This window comes from Nicotiana attenuata, chromosome 3 (genome assembly GCF_001879085.1).
Source record: "Nicotiana attenuata strain UT chromosome 3, NIATTr2, whole genome shotgun sequence".
NCBI lineage: Eukaryota > Viridiplantae > Streptophyta > Magnoliopsida > Solanales > Solanaceae > Nicotiana > Nicotiana attenuata.
Genome location: NC_031991.1, coordinates 21,291,706 through 21,313,157, shown reverse-complemented (window position 1 = coordinate 21,313,157; position 21,452 = coordinate 21,291,706). Strand labels below are relative to the sequence as shown.

At 39.0% G+C, this 21,452-nt stretch overlaps 1 protein-coding gene across 1 annotated transcript; it reads left to right on the top strand.

Annotated features, from left to right (window-relative positions):
• LOC109224216 lies at nt 12,660-14,392 on the top strand. Its single transcript, XM_019388801.1, has 2 exons — nt 12,660-13,326; nt 13,578-14,392. The coding sequence occupies exons 1-2, from the start codon at nt 12,660-12,662 to the stop codon at nt 14,390-14,392; spliced, it is 1,482 nt and encodes a 493-aa protein (XP_019244346.1).

Below are 21,452 nucleotides of genomic sequence, written 5' to 3'. Positions count from 1 at the left end.
TCAAGCGGAGCCAGCGGGGATACGAACTAACCTTTCCTCCCTTTACAAAACTCACGATTTTTCTTTGGATGCAGGCAAACATTGTTCAGGAATACGATTCTCCGAATCATTACACTTACCAATATCTGCTTTCAGCATGCACCCGCACAATGCTCCCAGTAATCACAACGCCGCAATCTGCTATCAGCTAAGAAAACTCTACTGTCATTTGTTATTTTATTTCTTGCATAAGGCTACCATTCTGCCTTCCGAGGTTAAGCTCTACCTCTATTTGCATTTGCATTGCATAAGGCTACAATTCTGCCTTCCAATCAGCATAAGGCTACCATTCTGCCTTCCGAGGTTAAGCTCTACCTCTATCTGCTTCTGTATTGCATAAGGCTACTATTTTGCCTTCCGAGACTAAATGCTGTCTCCATCCGCATCTGCATGGCTGAAAGATCGCCACATACTGCATCTGCATGGCTGAAAGATCGCCTCATACTGCATCTGCATGGATGAAAGATCGCCTCATACTGCATCTGCATGGCTGAAAGATCGCCTCAATACTGCATCTGCATGGCAGAAAGATCGCTTCATACCGCATCTGCATGGCTGAAAGATCGCCTCATACCGCATCTGCATGGCTGAAAGATTGCCTCATACTGCATCTGCATGGCTGAAAGATCGCCACATACCGCATCTGCATGGCTGAAAGATCGCCTCATACTGCATCTGCATGCCTGAAAGTTCGCCTCATACCGCATCTGCATGGCTGAAAGATCGCCTCATACTGCATCTGCATGGCTAAAAGATCGCCTCATACCGCATCTGCATGGCTGAAAGATCACCTCATACTGCATCTCCATGGCTGAAAGATTGCCTCATACTGCATCTGTATGGCTGAAATATCCCCTAATACCGCATCTGCATGGCTGAAAGATCGCCTCATACTGCATTTACATGGCTAAAAGATCGCCACATACTGCATCTGCATGGCTGAAAGATCGCCTCATACTGCATCTGCATGGCTGAAAGATCGCCTCATACTGCATCTGCATGGGCTGAAAGATCGCCTCATACTGCATCTGCATGGGCTGAAAGATCGCCTCATACTGTATCTGCATGGGCTGAAAGATCGCCTCATACTGCATCTGCATGGCTGAAAGATCGCCACATACCGCATCTGCATGGCTGAAAGATCGCCTCATACTGCATCTGCATGGCTGAAAGATCGCCTCATACTGCATCTCATGGGCTGAAAGATCGCCACATACTGCATCTCATGGGCTGAAAGATCACCTCATACTGCATCTGCATGGCTGAAAGATCGCCTCATACTGCATCTGCACGGCTGAAAGATCGCCACATGCTACTGCATCTCATGGGCTGAAAGATCACCAAATTATCCAAAGGTGTCAACGTTCGGAGGCACCATCTTCATAGCCCGAGAACACCATGTCATGGCCTGAGGACCCCCTTGAATCTTTTGCATATCATTATCAAAGGCATCATGGTTCGGAGGCACCATTTTCATGGCCCGAGAGCATCATTTCATAGACTGCGAATCCTTTATTATGCGCTTCATGGCCCATGACACCATGGTCTAAAGACGTCATCCTAACCGTCCAAAGACAACATTCATGGTCCGATGGGAATTCGCATCATGTCTAAATTTACGCAAATATATGCTTTGTATTACTTATTTGTAGGTAAACAGGCAAGCAACAGATGTCCCGGCAGGAGCGCTTCCGTTCCAGTGCCCACTGTCACATCAAACCTAACCATCCCCGTAAGCCTTTCACTCACCCTGACCGAAATATTGCATCCGTTCTTGGAAAGTACCCGTAGGCATGCTCCGCCAACGGATCCTGAACTACATATGGCCTGATTCCCGTAAAACCAGGGATATGTAGGCAGCTCAGAAGCCAGGGCGCGGCCTATCTTCTTCAAACCGTTTCGTTCGGTCAAATTGGCCATAATATCTTTACTCGACAACTCTTTCATCCTTCGCGGGTAAACATGGGCAGCTGTTGATACCCAATTTTTCCCTATGTATTTTTCAGTATGCAAAATAACATTAAAATAGCATATGTATGCATATATAAGTATATCCAAGTGTTTCATTATTTTTCGTTAATTTTTAAAGATTTTTAAATCAATTTATTCCCCTATTTTATCCATAAAAATCCAATAATAATTGTCACTTTTGGTGATTCACTTGTTGAACTTTTATATGTATGCTAAAATATAGCCAAGATGATTTTTGCATATTTTTACAAATTTTACTTAGTATTTTTAAAGCTAAAATTGCATAATTGCAGTATTAGCCTCTTTTAGGACTTAATTACGTTTACATTTACAAAAATTAACTCCAGTATTTTTAAATAGTTATATGTTATAAATCATTTTAGCTCTTTCAATTTATTTCCAGAAATTAATTTATTACTTTTTATAAATTAAATAGGGAAAATTGGCTATTTAAATAATGGTCCAATTTCATTTCAATTATAACCTAAAATCTGACCCCAATTGAACCCAATTAAACCCCGACCCAATCCCAATTAAACCAACCCAGACCCGGATCCCCACCTACCCTTTCTAATCTCGACCGTTGATCTACCAGATCAACGGTCCACGTTATTTCTTGCCTTTTTAACCCAACGACCCCCTAAAACCCTACCCCATTCAATCATTTGCACCGCCCCTGAATCCCTCCTCTCCCAAATTCTCTCTACAACACCACCCAAACCCTAGCCACCGCCACCCTAATCCACCATAATCCATGGCCTTCCAGGATCATCTGAGAACTGTACCAGCCTTCCCTGGCTTTTATGTGTTTGGTTATGTGGTCTCATGACCAGATTTTGAAGGAATTTGGTCAAGTCCTTGCTCGATGACCTTTCTCCGGTTATCCCTGACCTTTCTCCGGCCAGCCATGGCCATTCGAGTCAGATCCTTGACTCTCCTGGCTAGATCGATAACTTTCAGGGCCTTTCTTATTGCTTTTGGGTTTTCTGAAACCCTAATCTATAAGACTTTTCCGATTTCTTTCAGATCTACCTTAGATCTGTGCTTTCCATGAACTTTTTAAATGTTTCTCGAAGTTTCTTTGACCTTTCTTTCAAAATGACTCTTCACTTTCCGATTAGGGTTTTCCTTCAAGTTTTTCTTTTCAAAATCTCCTCTCTAATTTTAACATGTTTCTGATTTTGCTATGTTTTGTTCATGTTGTTCTCCTATCGAAGTTAGCATGTTGAAAACCCTAATTTCTTTTGGGTCCATTCGAGTTCTGAAACTGTTCGTTAGATGTGTACCCATCTGTTTGCTAGTACTTATTTGATTTATTTGTTTATTATCTTTTAAAATCGATTGTTGTTGAAGCCCTAGGTCCTTGGGGTCTGAAATTGCTTGTTTGAGTACTTGACTCGACTAAAGCTTTGTTTTAAAACTCTCTTTTCTATGTGACTTATCTGACTATGGCTGAAACCCTAACTTTTTAAAAGGGTTTCCTCACCTGCTATTTTCAAAGCCTTTGCATGTCTCTGAGGCTATGTTTTCTTCTCTGGTGATTCAATGTGATTTGACGTACTTGATTACTATGCTTCGAATGCTTGCTTTACTACTGAAACCTAGCGTACTTGTGCTAGTACTGCCCGTTTGTGATTTTGTCCATGAGTTAGGCCTTGCATGTCTGATGAACTTGTTCACTTTATTTATATGCTGAAGTTTCTTCCTTGATTGATCTTCATCTTGTGACTAATTTCAAAGCTCTCCTTTTATGAACCCTGATTTCACTCGCCTGTTCAAAATTGATTGATTCTTTTCCATTTGTTATAATATTTACCTTGCTGAATCTATTCCCAAAATAAGTATATTTCTGCACTTAGACTCGATTGCTTACTTAATATTCTTTACTACTTCTTTTATGGCAATAATCAGGCTGTCTCTAAATTGATTTCCTTCCTTATTTGAATCTGTTAAACAGTGATTCCTTAATTAAAGGAAATCACTTGTATGATTGATTCTGACTATTGATTGTTTCCATATTTGTACTAAAATTTTACTTTTCCTTCACTCATTTTCAAAAAGGCTATATATACCCTGCATCCCTCTTCTTTCAAAAACAACGAACACAAGGAACGAAATACTTGAGTTCAGAATACACACTTCACTCAAAAGTCTCCCTTTTTTTTTCTTTGTTACTGCTTGTGTTGCTGCCTTGTCTAGCCGGCTGAAAGCCAAGGCTAGGTTGTGGAAATTTGCTTACTTTTAATTCTGCATTTGCTTCTTTACTGGTTTGTTCTAATTAATTTTCCAGCATCAACAACAATGTTTCCTTACTATTTCCCTCACTCTTGCCTGTTTCCTGCTTGTGTTTAATCAAGTTCCATTACTGAGTATACTGTAATCTGCCCATTTTTCTTCTGAATTAATGTTTTCTTATATATGAACTTTGTCAGTCACTTGTTATGACTTATGAATCCCAAACCCCCATATCCCCTATGTGTTTGTATTCCTTAGTTGGTTTGGGGGCATGTTAGCATTAGACATTGTTGTGCATAACCCAAACCTGACCTTCCCGGGGGTCATAACCTTCATATCCCTTCTATGTGTTGTATTCTCTGGCTGGTTCATGGGTATGCCAGCACCATCTATTGCTATGCATGTCCAAACCTCCCTTCCTAGGGTCATATGCTCCCTGCAATGTATTCCCAAACCCTTGACCCATTTGTATGAAAATGCTGATTGTTAGCTTTACCACTACTATTTTTTTACCCTTACCCCTCTCTATACTCCACTCAGTTTTAAATCTCTGTTTCTGCAGTTCCACTATACTCTTAGACTTAGGTTCTGCCCCTCTTGTGTGAGCCTTTCCTTGGGACCCATGAGCTCCCTCTGAACTTGGACACATAAGGGCTGGCCCTTCCACACTGGACTCATCTCTATCTGGTTATGCAAACTTGGGTGTACGCACTGCCCAGGGTCCCTTGAGACCCTTAGGGAACTTTGACACACCCAGGTCTGAGAAAGGCTTGAAACAAGTGGCATTTTGAGGTGATTTGTTCCATAACTCAGAGAGGAAGTCAGAATCTGGCTTCCTATGGTTGTAACTTCTTATTTTCACACTTTTCTGATGTAATTCAGTAATTGATCTATAATAATTTGTAATAAACATTGGGGCTGGTTAGTGAAAAGGGCTGGGTAATTATGCATGTTCAACTATTAGAAGGGTAGAAAACATGCCTGTAGGAACTATTTTTGTATGATTAATTCAGCATTTAGATAATATGCCTATAGGATTTTTAGCCCGCATGTTTAATTACGCATTTAGATAACATGCCTATAGGATTTATCCCAAATTCTGCATGTTTATTACCACACTTAGACACCATGCTCCTAGGATCTAAATGGTTACAATCAGACATCATGCTCATAATATTAAAATCAGTATTTCTCCATAGAAATCATGCCTATAGGAATCTCAAGTAAACCTTGCCTGCTTCATTTCACGTTCAACTAGATATCATGTCTATAGAAATTAAAATCAGCAATAATAGATATCATGTCTATAGGATTTAAAATCAGCAATAATAGATGTCATCGTCTGAAACTAGTCTAGTCTAAAATCAGCCTAACTCTCACTATTCTGAACTAATTTTCAATGACTCTCTCCCTTCCTATTAATACGGTTTAGAAAGCATGTTTATAGGATCTTAAATCGTTTATTCTAGAATTTGTTACTGCTTTTCCCCATTCTGAATTGGTTATAGATATCATGTTTATAGGATCTCACACAAACACCTAGGCAAGCCTTAGGTGATAACAATAATAAAACTGAATCCGCCTTTGTTAATTAGTAATGGCAGAATAGCCTAATAGATACTTATACTTCTTATCATTTGTCATCCCGGTTCCTATAATTAATAAAGTTTCATCCAGGCACTTCCACTTATTCAAAGTCAATATTTTAAACCCTTCTGACGCTGCGTGTCCCTCAATCGCATGGTACTAGAATCCACGTCAGATAAAAAAATGCCACATCAGCATTTAAAAAAGATATTACATGAAAAAAAAAACTTTTTATCTTTCCTCCATCCTTTTTTTTAAACCTTTTATTTATTTTTCTTTCTTCTCCACCATCATCCTCTCCTTAACCTCAGCCTGAATCTAGCTACCAGATAACACCATGAACAGTATTCTCCCATTCCCAATTCCTCCATAAGAATGCTTATCCCACCTCTACCTGAATACCTTATCTTCGCCATATTTTTTCTCTCTAAAATACAGTTGGCCAACCATTGTAGCAATCCAATTCCGTTACCCTTCTCGCCATTTTTGCCCATCTTCACTCATTCTCGATTTCACTAGCTTTAAATCCAGCTCCTTCCCCTGTTAAAATCTTGCTTCCCAGAAAAGGGTTCCTCATATTTAGTAAATTTAACTTCATCCCTATATAACAATAACCATACAAGAGTAATAAAAATTAAAAATTTCTATCAATCAAATTACACTATTTTGTACTAAAAACAAATATTCACACAGCAAATAGATAATTAACTAGACCGTACAAAGGAAAATCAGATCTATGAAAGATATTTTAAAAAGAAGAAAAGGGGCAGGGGCTGGGGAAGAACAGGAAGGGAAAAAAAAGAAAAAGAAAAAGAAATGGGACAGGGGATGGGGAAGAACGAGAAATGTGGGGGGGAAGAAAAAGAATTGGTACTAGGGCTGGGGGAAGAACGAGAAAGGAGGGGATAAAGAGAAAAAAGAACTGGGGAAAGGAAGGGGTGGGTCACGGTGAAAACCCAGAAAGAAACATACTACAATATGTTTTTGTTTTTTAATTTCTTTTGTCTTCTTCTTCTTCTTTTTTTTTTAATGATTTTTAATATAAATTTTTACATTCACGCTCGTTATACGCGTGAAATATACGCATTTTGTACAACTCAGTCATCAAGTTGCCACATATGCTCGGTCAATGGTCAGAGGGGTTCAAAATACTGATTTTGAATAATTATAAGTTCCTGGATGAAACTTCGTTGAGTATAAGGACCGGGATGACAAACGCCTACAAGTACAAGTGTCTAGCAGCCTATTCTGCCATTAGTAATTGCTACAACCAGCAGGCAGGCCTGATTCAGACTTCTTATCTGAGTTATGTAATAAATTGGTCTGCTTCAACAACTGAAACTCCCTTTGCCTTAGTATTTTAGATTCAGACCTTGATTGTTGTTTAAGTCATGCTATTTATGTGCTTTGCTTGAGGAGGTATACATGAGCCCTTTTGGGGGTATACATGTTCCCCCTTAATGTGCATTCCTATGTGTTTTGTATGCCGCCCTAGCTTTTTCCCCTTTTGAAACCTCAAAGTCAGCCTAATATCCCTCCCCTTTAGGAATAGTAGTCCTAAGTGCCTCCGGGACTGATAGGAATGGAACGGGTAATAGCATGCAATAGTGGTCGAGACCAATCTGCGCTTTAGTACCTCGACGGGGTGGGAAGGGTAGATATGGATATGATGACCGGTGCGCTAATACCACGTGTAGCCCCTCTCTCGAGGAGTGATTACCGGGTATTGCATTAATGTGATCCATATTAAAAATAAACCTAAGACCTCCCCCTACCCTTTCTTTCCTTTAATTATTTATAGAATTGTAACTTGTTTTCAAAATCAACCCTTTAATGATTGCTTTGCAAACTCTGTTTTACTTTTATCACTTCCAAATACTTGTGTATTGAAATTCCCTCTTATTTGAGCCTTATTTTTTTACTTGCTAATTGCACAAATTCACAAAGAACTGTCTGGCCGGGAACCACACTAGTGGATCCTGAGGAGTGCCTAACACCTTCCCCTTGGGATAATTTCAAGCCCTTACCCTATCTCTGGTTATCCAAAAATATAGTTGTATTTGAACTTTATAGGTGTCCTAAAGCACCCTAAATCATTAGGTGGCGACTCTTAAAAATGCAAAACCCAGTTCCCAAAAGGAATGAGTTGTCCTATGCCCAAAATATCACAAACCCGATTTTCTGATGCAAAGAGGGAAAAAGGGGGCGCGACATGACGTTTGCGGGCCTCGGAGTCACATTGGGATATGATCTTTACTACTGTTTATCTTCATTTTAGAACAATATTGTATTAAGAAATTCTAGTGTATGTTGGTAGAGCTTATGACTCTGTACTTATATAACATTTATTCACTTTTAGTTACGTTATCTCATTTATCACTTTTATATAGTTAAGATGGTTATCTATTTTAGATCTCCTCATGTGTTAGGCTTACCTAGTTTTAAAGACTAGGTGACATCACGATTCCTAAGGTGGGATTTTAGGTTGTGACATTGAAGAAAGCATCAAAGAGAAAGAAATTTACTGTTGGGTTTTTGTTATTATTTGTTATTTATAACAAAAGAGGTGTGAATTGAAAATGGTGGGAAAAGAACTGGAGGGAAGTAAAATTTTGAATTAGTTCACTTTACTAATGCACTTTGTCCCTCATTAGTAGAAGGAAACAAAATCTTTGTGTATATTTAGAGAAGCTCATCTTTTAGCTCTTAAAGAGCTAAGAAGAAGGCAAGCCTCGCGTCGTCGTCGCTCGCTCGCTCGGCTCGGCTTCGGATTTGGATTTGGTCAATCTTTTTGGACAAAATTCTTTTCAAATATTTTATTAATTAATTAAATTAATTAACGAAAATTCAATTCCGAATAACCCATGACCGGCGACACGGTCCGGTCCGGCCCGTTTTCTTTCCCGGATTATTTTAAATCCGTTTTAATTTTCCGCAATATTTCCAACAGCTATGGTTGTTCTGAAAAAGTGTCAAACCTGTTCCAACAGCTATGGCTGTTTTGAAAGGTGGCAAACCTTTTCAGAAACAGTACCAAATTGGCTATAAATATTCCTTCAAATCCCAAAATATTTACTTACGAAATTTTCTGATCTTCTTCTTCTTCTTCTTCTTCTTCTTCACATAAAAATATTCCAATATGTTTTACAGCCTTCGAGTGGTTCGCTGATCATCGGCATTTTTGGTACCAACACTACGGTGATTTTAACCAAAAAGTTAAGCAAGTTAGTGAGCATTTTAACCCTAGAGTCTAGAGAGAGAGGCTCTGGCAATTTTCCGGGCGACTAGAGAGAGAAACACGCGATTTCGCTGCCATGGCCACGCCGGCCGGCGGCCAGCCATCTTCAACGGCTGGGTTGCCTCCCCTCAACCCCATAGCCACTCCTAATCCTACTCCACAACCATTAGATTACTCCAAGATCCTTAAACCCAATGCATTAAATACTTCCATGCACACGAGTACGTCCAGTTCAAAAACTAATGAGATCATCGAGCCAATTCCAATGAAACCTGTTACTTTTCTACATGGGCAGCCTATGATTAAGTGGACTGAAGCAGAAGTTCAACGAATGAATATCATGGAAGGATTACAATACGCAGTTCTTGGGAAATTTTCCTATGGATGGCTAGAATTGAATGAGATACGTAAAATTCTTCCAGCGCAATGTGGAATCAAGGGTGAATGCAATATTGGTTTGTTTAGAGATCGTCATGTTTTGATCAGATTTACTTTGCTTGAGGATTTTGCAAATTTTACGTCTAAAGGAGCATATTATTTGAAGGCTAAGGATGGATATTAATATCAAGTACGTCCATTGATATATGATACCAAGTTTAAAGTCGGGGAAGAGACATCTAAGGTGATGGCATGGATTTCTTTTCCAAACTTGTTGCCCACGTATTTTGTAAAGGAGTGTTTGTTTTCTTTGGCTTCAGCTGTCGGAACTCCTTTGCATTTAAATTTGGCCACTGTCAACAAGACTAGGCCAAGTTGTGTTAGAGTTAAGGTATTGGTGGATTTGCTTGAGGATCTGCCAAAAAGAGTTCGTATGGATATAGAAGATGAAGCTGCAGGTACTGTCAAAACTGAATGGGTGAAGATACAATATGATTATATACCTAAATACTGTAAGGAATGCAAGTTGCAAGGACATAATGAAGAATCATGTTGGAGACTACATCCAGAACTTTTTGTGGAGCCTGATAGGGAGAAGCCAGCTACTGATGCAAGAGGTAATGCTCAGAACTCTCAGAATAATTTAATTATGATCTTATCTAGTGGTAAAGTTGTTGGGAATCTTGGTGAAAACGGAAGGAAGTTAGGGACAATCGAGTAAAAAATGGTGCAAAGCAGGCTGAAATTAGAGGTCACACTGGAAAAGAAATTGTTCTAGTTGATCCCCAGAATGTGCAACAAAATGGAGGGAATGGAGGTAAGCAGATGGTTCCATTTGAAGTGGGTAATAATCAGAAGAGACAACAAGTCCTGCCTAGTGCAGGAATGGAGATAGTCCCAGCTAATTTGCCAGTTAATTAGCAGATTCAGGTAGCCAACAAGTTTGCAGTTTTAGAGAATGAAGAGAGTAATGTAGATGGAGCTAATCAATTGGCAGTAGTGAATACCAACAATGTATCAAGTCCAAATGATACTTCACAGGTATCTGGGAGGCCACTTAATGCAGCATCACCTGTTTTTGATCCTAAATCAAATGGAAAAAAGACAAGGAAGGAGAATAATGGTACAAAAGATGCAGTACATACAGGGGAGAAGAGTAATGAACAAGGAAAGGAATCCACAGCTCAATGGGTTAGTAGAACTTTTGATGTCAACAATGTTATTATGAATCAGTCTTGCCAAGAGATACCATCTCAGGCAACTGATCCAGAAGAACTAGCTGAGCAGGAATTGATGAAACAAAATGTCAATTGGACTGGTGGTAGACTATGGAGCAATCAGACAGAAGAGGATCCAGATGAGGGGGATTTATCTGAAGGATATAAAGAGGAAGTTGTACCTGTAGGAGAGGAACAAGGAGAAGAAATCAGTGTTAATGGGAATACTAACAAGGGAGAGGGTCAGACAGGAGAAAAAACTACAGAAACAACTCACACTTCAATGGAGATTGTTGGATCAAGTTCTAAGTTGCAACAGATAGATAATAGATCCAACCCTATTCCCATCACCGATGACACTACTGATCCAACATCAGATCCTAGAGTTGAGGAGCCAATTGATCCTGGTGATATTGGTGAGGGGGAGGAGGAACAAAATGCAGAAAAGATTGGAGACACAAAAAAGGAGAATGAAGTAGCTGCCACTGATGTATAAAAGAATGATCAAATGGTCAGTACTATGAATGCAGAACAAGGGAACATAGCTGCTGCAGACAAAAGCATTATACCAAAGCCAACCAACAATCAGATTATTCCTAATGATCAGCAGAAGGATATGGAAGATGATACAACAGGACAAAGAGGGGATTTAGATGCAGAATCCATTTGTCAAAACTTCAGAAATGTTGCTAGACAAGGAGACATATCCCCTAGGTTTATGGATAAGGGCAAATCAGCTGGTAGGGGTAAAAAAAAGAAGGAGATTCCATGCAGTCAACCAGCTGGGGTCCAAACAAGGAGGACTCACTGTAAATCCATCAATTAGAGATGAATGCTCTATTATGGAACATTAGATCTGTCAATACACAAGGAGCCTTTAAAATGCTTATAACGATGCATAGAAAATACCATTTTGATTTCATAGGGCTGATGGAACCAATGCAGCAATCAAGAAAACTGGATGGCTACGGAGGCAAAATGATTTTGAACAAGCCTTTGTCAACATCTCTAATAAGATCTGGGTATTTATTGATGGCAAGTATGATGTAACTGTGGAGATTAATTTAGTACAACAGTTAACATTGAGGTTATTTGATACAGAGGAGCAGAAGGAATTTATGATCACATTAGTCTATGCTAACTGTGATCACATTGACAGAATTGAGTTATGGGATTCACTGTACTATTTAGCTCAAGACATGACTATCCCATTGTTGGTTGGAGGTGATTTTAATGTGATTTGGGATGAAGAAGAGAAGTTTGGAGGGCTGCCAGTTCCTTTAAATGAAGTTGATGACTTCAGGCATTGTATGACTACTTGCAACCTTTCAGATCTTGGTTTTAAAGGGAGCATATATACTTGGTGGAATGGTCGTGCTGAAGAAGACTGCATTTTTAAAAGGCTGGATAGAGTTTTTGCTAACTTTGAAGCTCAACAGTTATGGCCAGGAATGGAGGTCACTCATCTGCCCAAAATTGATTCAGATCATTGTCCTCTCTTGACTTCATTTGATTCAGTTTTTGTTCCTATAAAGAAGAGCTTCAAATTTTTAAAGTTTTGGACAGAACATGAATCCTTTAAGGCAGTGGTACAGGAGAACTGGAAAGCAGATTTCTATGCAAATCTTTTCATATTGTTTAATCACAAACTCAAGAAACTGAAGAAGGCTCTATCAACATGGAGCAGGGCTACTTTTGGTGATATTTTTCAGAAGATAGCTAGCATGGAAGAGTTATTTAGAGTTCATGAAGCTCAGTTTGAAATTAACCCTACAATACAAAATAGAGAAAGATTGCAGAAGGTGCAGGCAGTATTAATCAAATATCTGGCATTGGAGGAAAAGTTTTGGAAGCAGAAAGCTGGAATGTAATGGTTCAATGATGGAGATAGAAATACGAAATTATTTCATACACATGTGAATGGGAGGAGAAAGAGGCTACAGCTTAAGAGAATCCAAAACACAGCTGGTGTTTGGATAGAAGATAAGGAAGAAATGGCTAATGAGGCAGTACAATTTTTTCAAAAACAATTTCATGAAGAAGTGGTTCCTACTGCATTTGATATCATTGAACATGTACCACACATGGTGGATATGGAACAGAATCAAGAACTGCTGAGACAACCTACTGCAGAAGAGGTCAAACGGGCTGTGTATGGGCTGAATGGTGATAGTGCTGGGGGTCCCGATCGATTTAATGACTGTTTTTTTCATAGTTGCTGGGATATAGTTGGAGAGGATGTGGTGGAGATGGTGAAGGCCATCTTCAATGGACAAGATCTTCCTAGGTTTATCACTCATACAAACCTAGTATTACTACCTAAGAAGAAAGGGGTGATCGCATTTTCAGACATGAGGCCTATTAGCCTTAGTAATTTTATCAACAAAGTATTTTCAAGGGTTATTCATGAGAGATTAGCTGGGCTCTTACCTAATCTTATATCTGATGAGCAAGCTGGCTTTGTGAAGGGCAGAAGTATTGTAGAAAATGTTCTATTGACACAAGAGATAATCACTGATATAAGGTTAAGGACTAAGGCAGGACCAAATGTAGTAATTAAGCTGGATATGATGAAGGCCTATGATAGACTTTCATGGCTGTTTCTGACCAAAATTCTGAGGAAAATGGGCTTTTCTGAAAGATTCATTGGTTGGGTGTTTGGTTTGGTCTCTAATAATTGGTATTATGTCTTGATAAATTGCCAACCACATGGTTTTTCAAGTCCACTAGAGGAGTGAAACAGGGAGATCCCTTATCTCCTACTTTGTTCATACTGGCAGCAGAAGCATTATCAAGACGATTGAATGCCTTGCATAATAATCTCTATTTCTGTGGCTTTGGACTGCCTAAGTAGAGTCCTAGGATTAATCACTTGGCATACGCAGATGACACCATTATCTTTTCTTCTTCAGATGAAACTTCCTTGCAACTGATAATGCAAGTTTTGTCAACTTATGAAGCAGCTTCAGGTCAATTGATTAACAAAGCAAAATCTGCAGCCTATATGCATCATCTTACGAATGAAACAGTGTTTAGCAAGGTTGAAAGAGTGTCTGGGATCAGGAGGCAGGAGTTCCCATTTACATATTTGGGATACCCTATTTTCTATGCTAGGAGGAAGATGGAATATTATAATGGACTCATAAACAAGGTGCTGGATAAACTGCAGTCTTGGAAGGGGAAAATGTTGTCTATAGGAGGCAAGGCTGTGTTGATTTCTCATGTTATTCAGAGTATGCCTATTCACTTACTGTCAGCAGTTAATGCACCAGCTTTTGTTATCAATAAATTGCACAAACTCATGGCAAGATTTTTCTGGAGTAGTTCAACTGAAGGAGGTAGCAGGCATTGGGCTTCTTGGGATACATTATGCTTGCCAAAAAAAGAAGGAGGGATTGGTTTTAGATCTTTACATGATGTCTCTAAGGCATTATTTTGTAAGTTGTGGTGGAACTTCAGAACCAAACCATCATTGTGGAGTTTATTTATGAGCCAAAAATACTGTAAGAAACTAAATGCCATTGTTGTTCCATGGAGAAGAAATGGCTCTCATTTTTGGAGGAAAATGTTAGAATGCAGAGATAATATTGAGCATAAAATTTTGTGGCAGCCAAAAATGGGATCTGCATTATTTTGGTTTGAGAATTGGACTGGTTTGGGGGCTCTCTATTTCATAACACCACCAGACTTCTTATGTGATGAGTCAGTTCAAAATGTAATGAAGTAATGAATGGCTGGAACTGGAACGAGAAGAAACTAAGGGAACTCTTACCTAAGGATCTAGCCAATCATATATTGTAGAACATCAAACCACCAGGTGAAAATATGGTACTGGACAAACCTTTTTGGATGTTGGAAACAAGGGGTGAGTTTACTGTGAGGTCAGCTTGGGATTATATCAGGAGAAGGAGGGAACCTTGTAAAGGTTATAAGATGATATGGGTGAAAGGGTTACCATTTAAAGTGTCTTTCTTCATGTGGAAGGTTTGGAAGAACAAAATACCTCTAGATGATTTTTTCAGAAGATTGGGATACCTTATGGCTTCTAGATGTTGGTGCTGTGTTCTACCACAAGAAGAAACCTTGGCACATTTGTTCTTCAAATCCTATACTGCTAGGAAGGTGTGGAAATATTTCTTATCAGCTGCAGGTATTAATATTGGTGGACTCGCATTTCATCAAGTTGTGGTGAAGTGTTGGACTGCCCAGGTGATCACAAGGATAAAACCAGTATTATAGGCATTGCCATCGATAACAGTTTGGGAATAATGGAAGAGAAGAAATTCATACAAATATGGAGATGTAGTCTCAGGTAATAGAGTTATATACTAGGTATCAACCACACTTCAATACCTAGTCAAATTCAGAAAACCAAGCTTGAAAAATGTACCACATAAATGGCCTGATTTGCTGCAATTACTCGAACAATGCACACCCAAGTTGAAATATACTAAGGTGTTATGGGAATTACCTGAGCAAGGATGGATAAAGGTTAATACTGATGGAGCATCTTGGGGTAAGCCAGGTAAGAGTTCAATAGGCTATGTGTTAAGGAATGAAGAGGGGAATGTAGTCTATGCATGTGGTAGAGAAATAGAGGAGGGTAGAAATACAGAAGCTGAGGTGAAAGCTATCCTAGAAGCCTTAAGGTACTGTGTTGAGCATGATTACATTCTTATTGACTTGCACACTGATTCAATGCTAGTCAAGAATGTACTAACAAGAGAATGGAATGTANAGAGTTCATGAAGCTCAGTTTGAAATTAACCCTACAATACAAAATAGAGAAAGATTGCAGAAGGTGCAGGCAGTATTAATCAAATATCTGGCATTGGAGGAAAAGTTTTGGAAGCAGAAAGCTGGAATGTAATGGTTCAATGATGGAGATAGAAATACGAAATTATTTCATACACATGTGAATGGGAGGAGAAAGAGGCTACAGCTTAAGAGAATCCAAAACACAGCTGGTGTTTGGATAGAAGATAAGGAAGAAATGGCTAATGAGGCAGTACAATTTTTTCAAAAACAATTTCATGAAGAAGTGGTTCCTACTGCATTTGATATCATTGAACATGTACCACACATGGTGGATATGGAACAGAATCAAGAACTGCTGAGACAACCTACTGCAGAAGAGGTCAAACGGGCTGTGTATGGGCTGAATGGTGATAGTGCTGGGGGTCCCGATCGATTTAATGACTGTTTTTTTCATAGTTGCTGGGATATAGTTGGAGAGGATGTGGTGGAGATGGTGAAGGCCATCTTCAATGGACAAGATCTTCCTAGGTTTATCACTCATACAAACCTAGTATTACTACCTAAGAAGAAAGGGGTGATCGCATTTTCAGACATGAGGCCTATTAGCCTTAGTAATTTTATCAACAAAGTATTTTCAAGGGTTATTCATGAGAGATTAGCTGGGCTCTTACCTAATCTTATATCTGATGAGCAAGCTGGCTTTGTGAAGGGCAGAAGTATTGTAGAAAATGTTCTATTGACACAAGAGATAATCACTGATATAAGGTTAAGGACTAAGGCAGGACCAAATGTAGTAATTAAGCTGGATATGATGAAGGCCTATGATAGACTTTCATGGCTGTTTCTGACCAAAATTCTGAGGAAAATGGGCTTTTCTGAAAGATTCATTGGTTGGGTGTTTGGTTTGGTCTCTAATAATTGGTATTCTGTCTTGATAAATGGCCAACCACATGGTTTTTTCAAGTCCACTAGAGGAGTGAAACAAGGAGATCCCTTATCTCCTACTTTGTTCATACTGGCAGCAGAAGCATTATCAAGAGGATTGAATGCCTTGCATAATAATCTCTATTTCTGTGGCTTTGGCATGCCTAAGTGGAGTCCTAAGATTAATCACTTGGCATACGCATATGACACCATTATCTTTTCTTCTTCAGATAAAACTTCCTTGCAACTGATAATGCAAGTTTTGTCAGCTTATGAAGCAGCTTCAGGTCACTTGATTAACAAAGCAAAATCTGCAGTCTATATGCATCATCTTACCAATGAAACAGTGTTTAGCAAGGTTGAAAGAGTGTCTGGGATCAGGAGGCAGGAGTTCCCATTTACATATTTTGGATGCCCTATTTTCTATGCTAGGAGGAAGATGGAATATTATAATGGTCTCATAAACAAGGTGCTGGATAAACTGCAGTCTTGGAAGGGGAAAATGTTGTCTATAGGAGGCAGGGCTGTGTTGATTTCTCATGTTATTCAGAGTATGCCTATTCACTTACTATCAGTAGTTAATGCACTAGCTTTTGTTATCAATAAATTGCACAAACTCATGGCAAGATTTTTCTGGAGTAGTTCAACTGAAGGAGGTAGCAGGCATTGGGCTTCTTGGGATACATTATGCTTGCCACAAGAAGAAGGAGGGATTGATTTTAGATCTTTACATGATGTCTCTAAGGCATTATTTTGTAAGTTGTGGTGGAACTTCAGAACAAAACCATCATTGTGGAGTTCATTTATGAGCCAAAAATACTGTAAGAAACTAAATGCCATTGTTGTTCCATGGAGAAGAAATGGCTCTCATATTTGGAGGAAAATGTTAGAATGCAGAGATAGTATTGAGCATCAAATTCTGTGGCAGCCAAAAATGGGATCTGCATTATTTTGGTTTGAGAATTGGACTGGTTTTGGGGGCTCTTTATTTCATAACACCACCAGACTACTTCTGTGATGAGTCAATTCAAAATGTAATGAAGTAATGAATGGCTGGAACTGGAATGAGCAGAAACTAAGGGAACTCTTACCTAAGGATCTAGCCAATCATATATTGCAGAACATCAAACCACCAGGTGAAAATATGGTACTGGACAAACCTTTTTGGATGTTGGAAACAAGGGGTGAGTTTACTGTGAGGTCAGCTTGGGATTATATCAGGAGAAGGAGGGAACCTTGCAAAGGTTATAAGATGATATGGGTGAAAGGGTTACCATTTAAAGTGTCTTTCTTCATGTGGAAGGTTTGGATGAACAAAATACCTCTAGACGATTTTTTCAGAAGATTGGGATACCTTATGGCTTTATGTTGATGCCGTGTTCTACCACAAGAAGAAACCTTGGCACATTTGTTTTTCAAATCCTATACTGCTAGGAAGGTGTGGGAATATTTCTTATCAGTTGCAGGAATTAATATTGATGGACTCACATTTCATCAAGCTGTGGTGAAGTGTTGGACTGCCCAGGTGATCCCAAGGATACAACCAGTACTACAGGCATTGCCATCGATAATAGTTTGGGAACTATGGAAGAGAAGAAATTCATACAAATATGGAGATGCAGTCTCAGGTAATAGAGTTATATACCAGGTATCAACCACACTTCAATACCTAGTCAAATTCAGAAAACCAAGCTTGAAAAATGTACCACATAAATGGCCTGATTTGCTGCTATTACTGGAACAATACACACACAAGTTGAAATATACTAAGGTGTTATGGGAGTTACCTGAGTAAGGATGGATAAAGGTCAATACCGATGGAGCATCTAGGGGTAATCCAGATAAGAGTTCCATAGGCTATGTGTTGAGGAATGAAGGGGGGAATGTAGTCTATGCATGTGGTAGAGAAATAGAGGAGGGTACAAATACACAAGCTGAGGTGAAAGCTATCCTAGAAGCCTTAAGGTACTGTGTTGAGCATGATTACATTCTTATTGACTTGCACACTGATTCAATGCTAGTGAAGAATGTACTAACAGGAGAATGGAATATACCATGGTCTGTTGTAGTATATGTGGAAGAAATAAGGGAGCTGATGGAAAGATGCAACTTGAGGATATCTCATACAGTGAGGGAAGGAAACCAGCTAGCAGATCATATAGCCAATTATGCTTTGGATATTGGCCCAATGGAGTGTACTGGATTTGGAGATCTGGATGTCAAAGGGAGAAAAATTATGAATAGTGATAAATTACAATGCCCATACATCAGAGTAAAGGTTGCAAGAACCTAGGAGAGGAGGAGGAAAGGAGTAGCATGGGCAGGGGAAATTCTGGGATGCCACACGCTCATCATACTCAAATCCATGTGGAGGAGCGTATGGTGAATTTGTTTATTGCTAACCTAGTTTTCCTTTTTGCAGGGAACGCTACTGTGGTCATGCCCCATCTTTTGAATAACTCTCATTTGGTGGTATTGGTACTATGTACTCATTCCGATGGGAGGGAAGCAAGGATGGGCATAAGCATGGCATGGGATTTACACAATAAAAAACTGGGCTACTATGTGCTTATTGAGGAGCTTTGGCATGTTTCTCATGATCAAGGCACCTTATTGATAAAGAATGTAACATGCTCAGCAACAGATTGCAGAATACAAGATAACATGGATACAACAGGATACCAGACAGAGTCACACTCTAACTTTAGATGGGTACGACTATGTGACCAAAGGGACTAAACAAGAATCACAGGATGGCAAAATACACATACAACATTATTGATACGCAGGCAAGATAATCCTAAAGGAAGTTCACACATAAGGGCAGGGTTCAAACTGCAATTTTGGTCACAGCAGACCAAGTCCAACATAATTCCCAGGTATCTATGGTCGAGAGTGTGTACTTCAGAGGCTTCTATGGGCTATGACAATGGGACAACAAGGAGTTACATAACAGATACTTCAGCTATGGCAAACAATGAATACAAGATAGGGAAGATCTGGATTCCAAACACAAAGAACATCTGTGAAATTTGGAAGCACAACAGCTCAGTTACTAGGAGTTCAATACTTTTGGAAGTTCTAGTTAGTTACAGATTTTTAACAAACGACAGGGATCAATCAACAGCTACAATAATCACAAGGCCTAGAATTTTCAGAATACATAGCCAACATGACATGTACGCGAGCAGAAGTTGGAAATATAGCCAATAGGTAGCCATTTACAATTCTTAGCCACATTGACATTATGTTTCCACTTTATTCTAGATATATATAAGAATTAGCCCTAGGCACCTCGCCTAGTGGATTTAAAAAAAAAAGCGCTTTAGAGGATGACTTGTACAATGTGTACAGTGCGATGAATAGTTCGAAAGAATTATGGGACGCACTTGAGAAGAAGTACAAAACGGAAGATGCATGCTTGAAGAAGTTCGTGGTTGCCATATTTCTAGACTATAAAATGATAGACACCAAAACTGTGGGAACCCAAGTTCAGGACCTTCAACTTATTTTTCACGACATTATTGCTGAATGTATGGTCGTGAATGAAGCATTTCAAGTGGCTGCAACGATTGAAAAATTACCTCCTTCGTGGAGAGATTTCAAGAACTATCTTAAGCACAAGCGCAAAGAAATGAAGTTGGAAGATCTTGTGATATGTCTAAAGATTGAGGAAGACAACAAAACAGCCGAGAAGAAGTCTCGTGGAAATTCAGCGATCATGGGAGCTAATATCATTGAGGAGACCGCTCCAAAAAGTAAGAAGAGGAAGAGGTCTTCTGGACAAACTAAGGAGCAGAACAAAAAGAAATTCAAGGGCAACTGCTACAATTGTGGAAAAGTTGGTCACAAAAGCCCTGATTGTCGTCTCCCGAAAAAGGATAAGAAGAAGGGACAAGCCAACATAGTGGAGAAGAATGATGACATTGATGATCTTTGTGCAATGCTTCCGGAATGCAACCTAGTTGGAAATCCGAAGGAGTGGTGGATTGACTCTGGAGTCACTCGACATGTTTGTGCTGTCAAAGAAGCATTTGTGACTTACTCTACTGCTGGTCCCGAAGAAGAAATTTCCATGGGAAATAATGCAACAGCCAAGATTGAAGGTTATGGGAAGATATTCCTGAAGATGACTTCCGGCAAGGTGTTAACGCTCAACAACGTTATTCATGTTCCTACTATTAGGAAGAATTTAGTTTCTACTTCTTTACTTGTAAAGAATGGATTCAAATGTGTATTTGTTTCTGATAAAGTTGTTGTAAGCAAGAATGAAATGTATGTTGGAAAAGGCTACCTCACAGAGGGCCTTTTCAAACTCAATGTAATGGTTGTTGACAGTATGAATAAAATTTCAGCTTCTTCTCATTTATTGGAGTCAGATGATTTATGGCATATTCGTATAGGACATGTCAATTATAAAACCTTGCGAAAGTTCATTAATTTAGAAGTATTGCCTAAATTCGAGTGTAATAAATCGAAATGTTAAATATGTGTTGAATCTAAGTTTGTAAAACATCCTTATAAGTCTGTTGAAAGGAATTCAATTCCTTTAGACTTAATTCATACTGACATTTGCGATATGAAGTTGACACCATCTCAAGGTGGGAAAAAGTATTTTATTACTTTTTTTAACGATTGCACTCGATATTGTTATGTTCATTTGCTTAATAGTAAGGATGAAGCAATTGAAGCATTTAAGCAATACAAGAATGAAGTAGAGAATCAATTGAATTAAAAGATCAAAATGATTAGAAGTGAAAGAGGTGGAAATATGAATCTCCGTTTGCAGAAATATGTTCGGAATATGGAATTATCCATCAAACTACTACACCTTACACACCTCAATCCAACGGAATTGCGGAAAGGAAAAATCGGACATTAAAAGAAATGATGAATTCTTTATTAATAAGTTCCGGATTACCGCAGAGTTTGTAGGGGGAAGCTATCCTTACAGCTAATCGATTACTCAACAGTGTACCCCACAGCAAAACGCAATCTATTCCATATGAAAAATGGAAAGGAAGAAAATCCAACTTGAAATATTTCAAAGTGTAGGGGTGTCTAGCAAAGGTACAAATTCCTTTACCTAAAAGGGTTAAAATCGG

Excerpts from the sequence above, each read along its gene's own strand:
- LOC109224216 (XM_019388801.1), top strand. The coding sequence starts at position 12,660 with ATGGCTAATGAGGCAGTACAATTTTTTCAAAAACAATTTCATGAAGAA. Across the intron at positions 13,327-13,577 it reads ATTCATTGGTTGGGTGTTTG|ATGAAACTTCCTTGCAACTG; the intron begins GTTTGGTCTCTA and ends TTTCTTCTTCAG.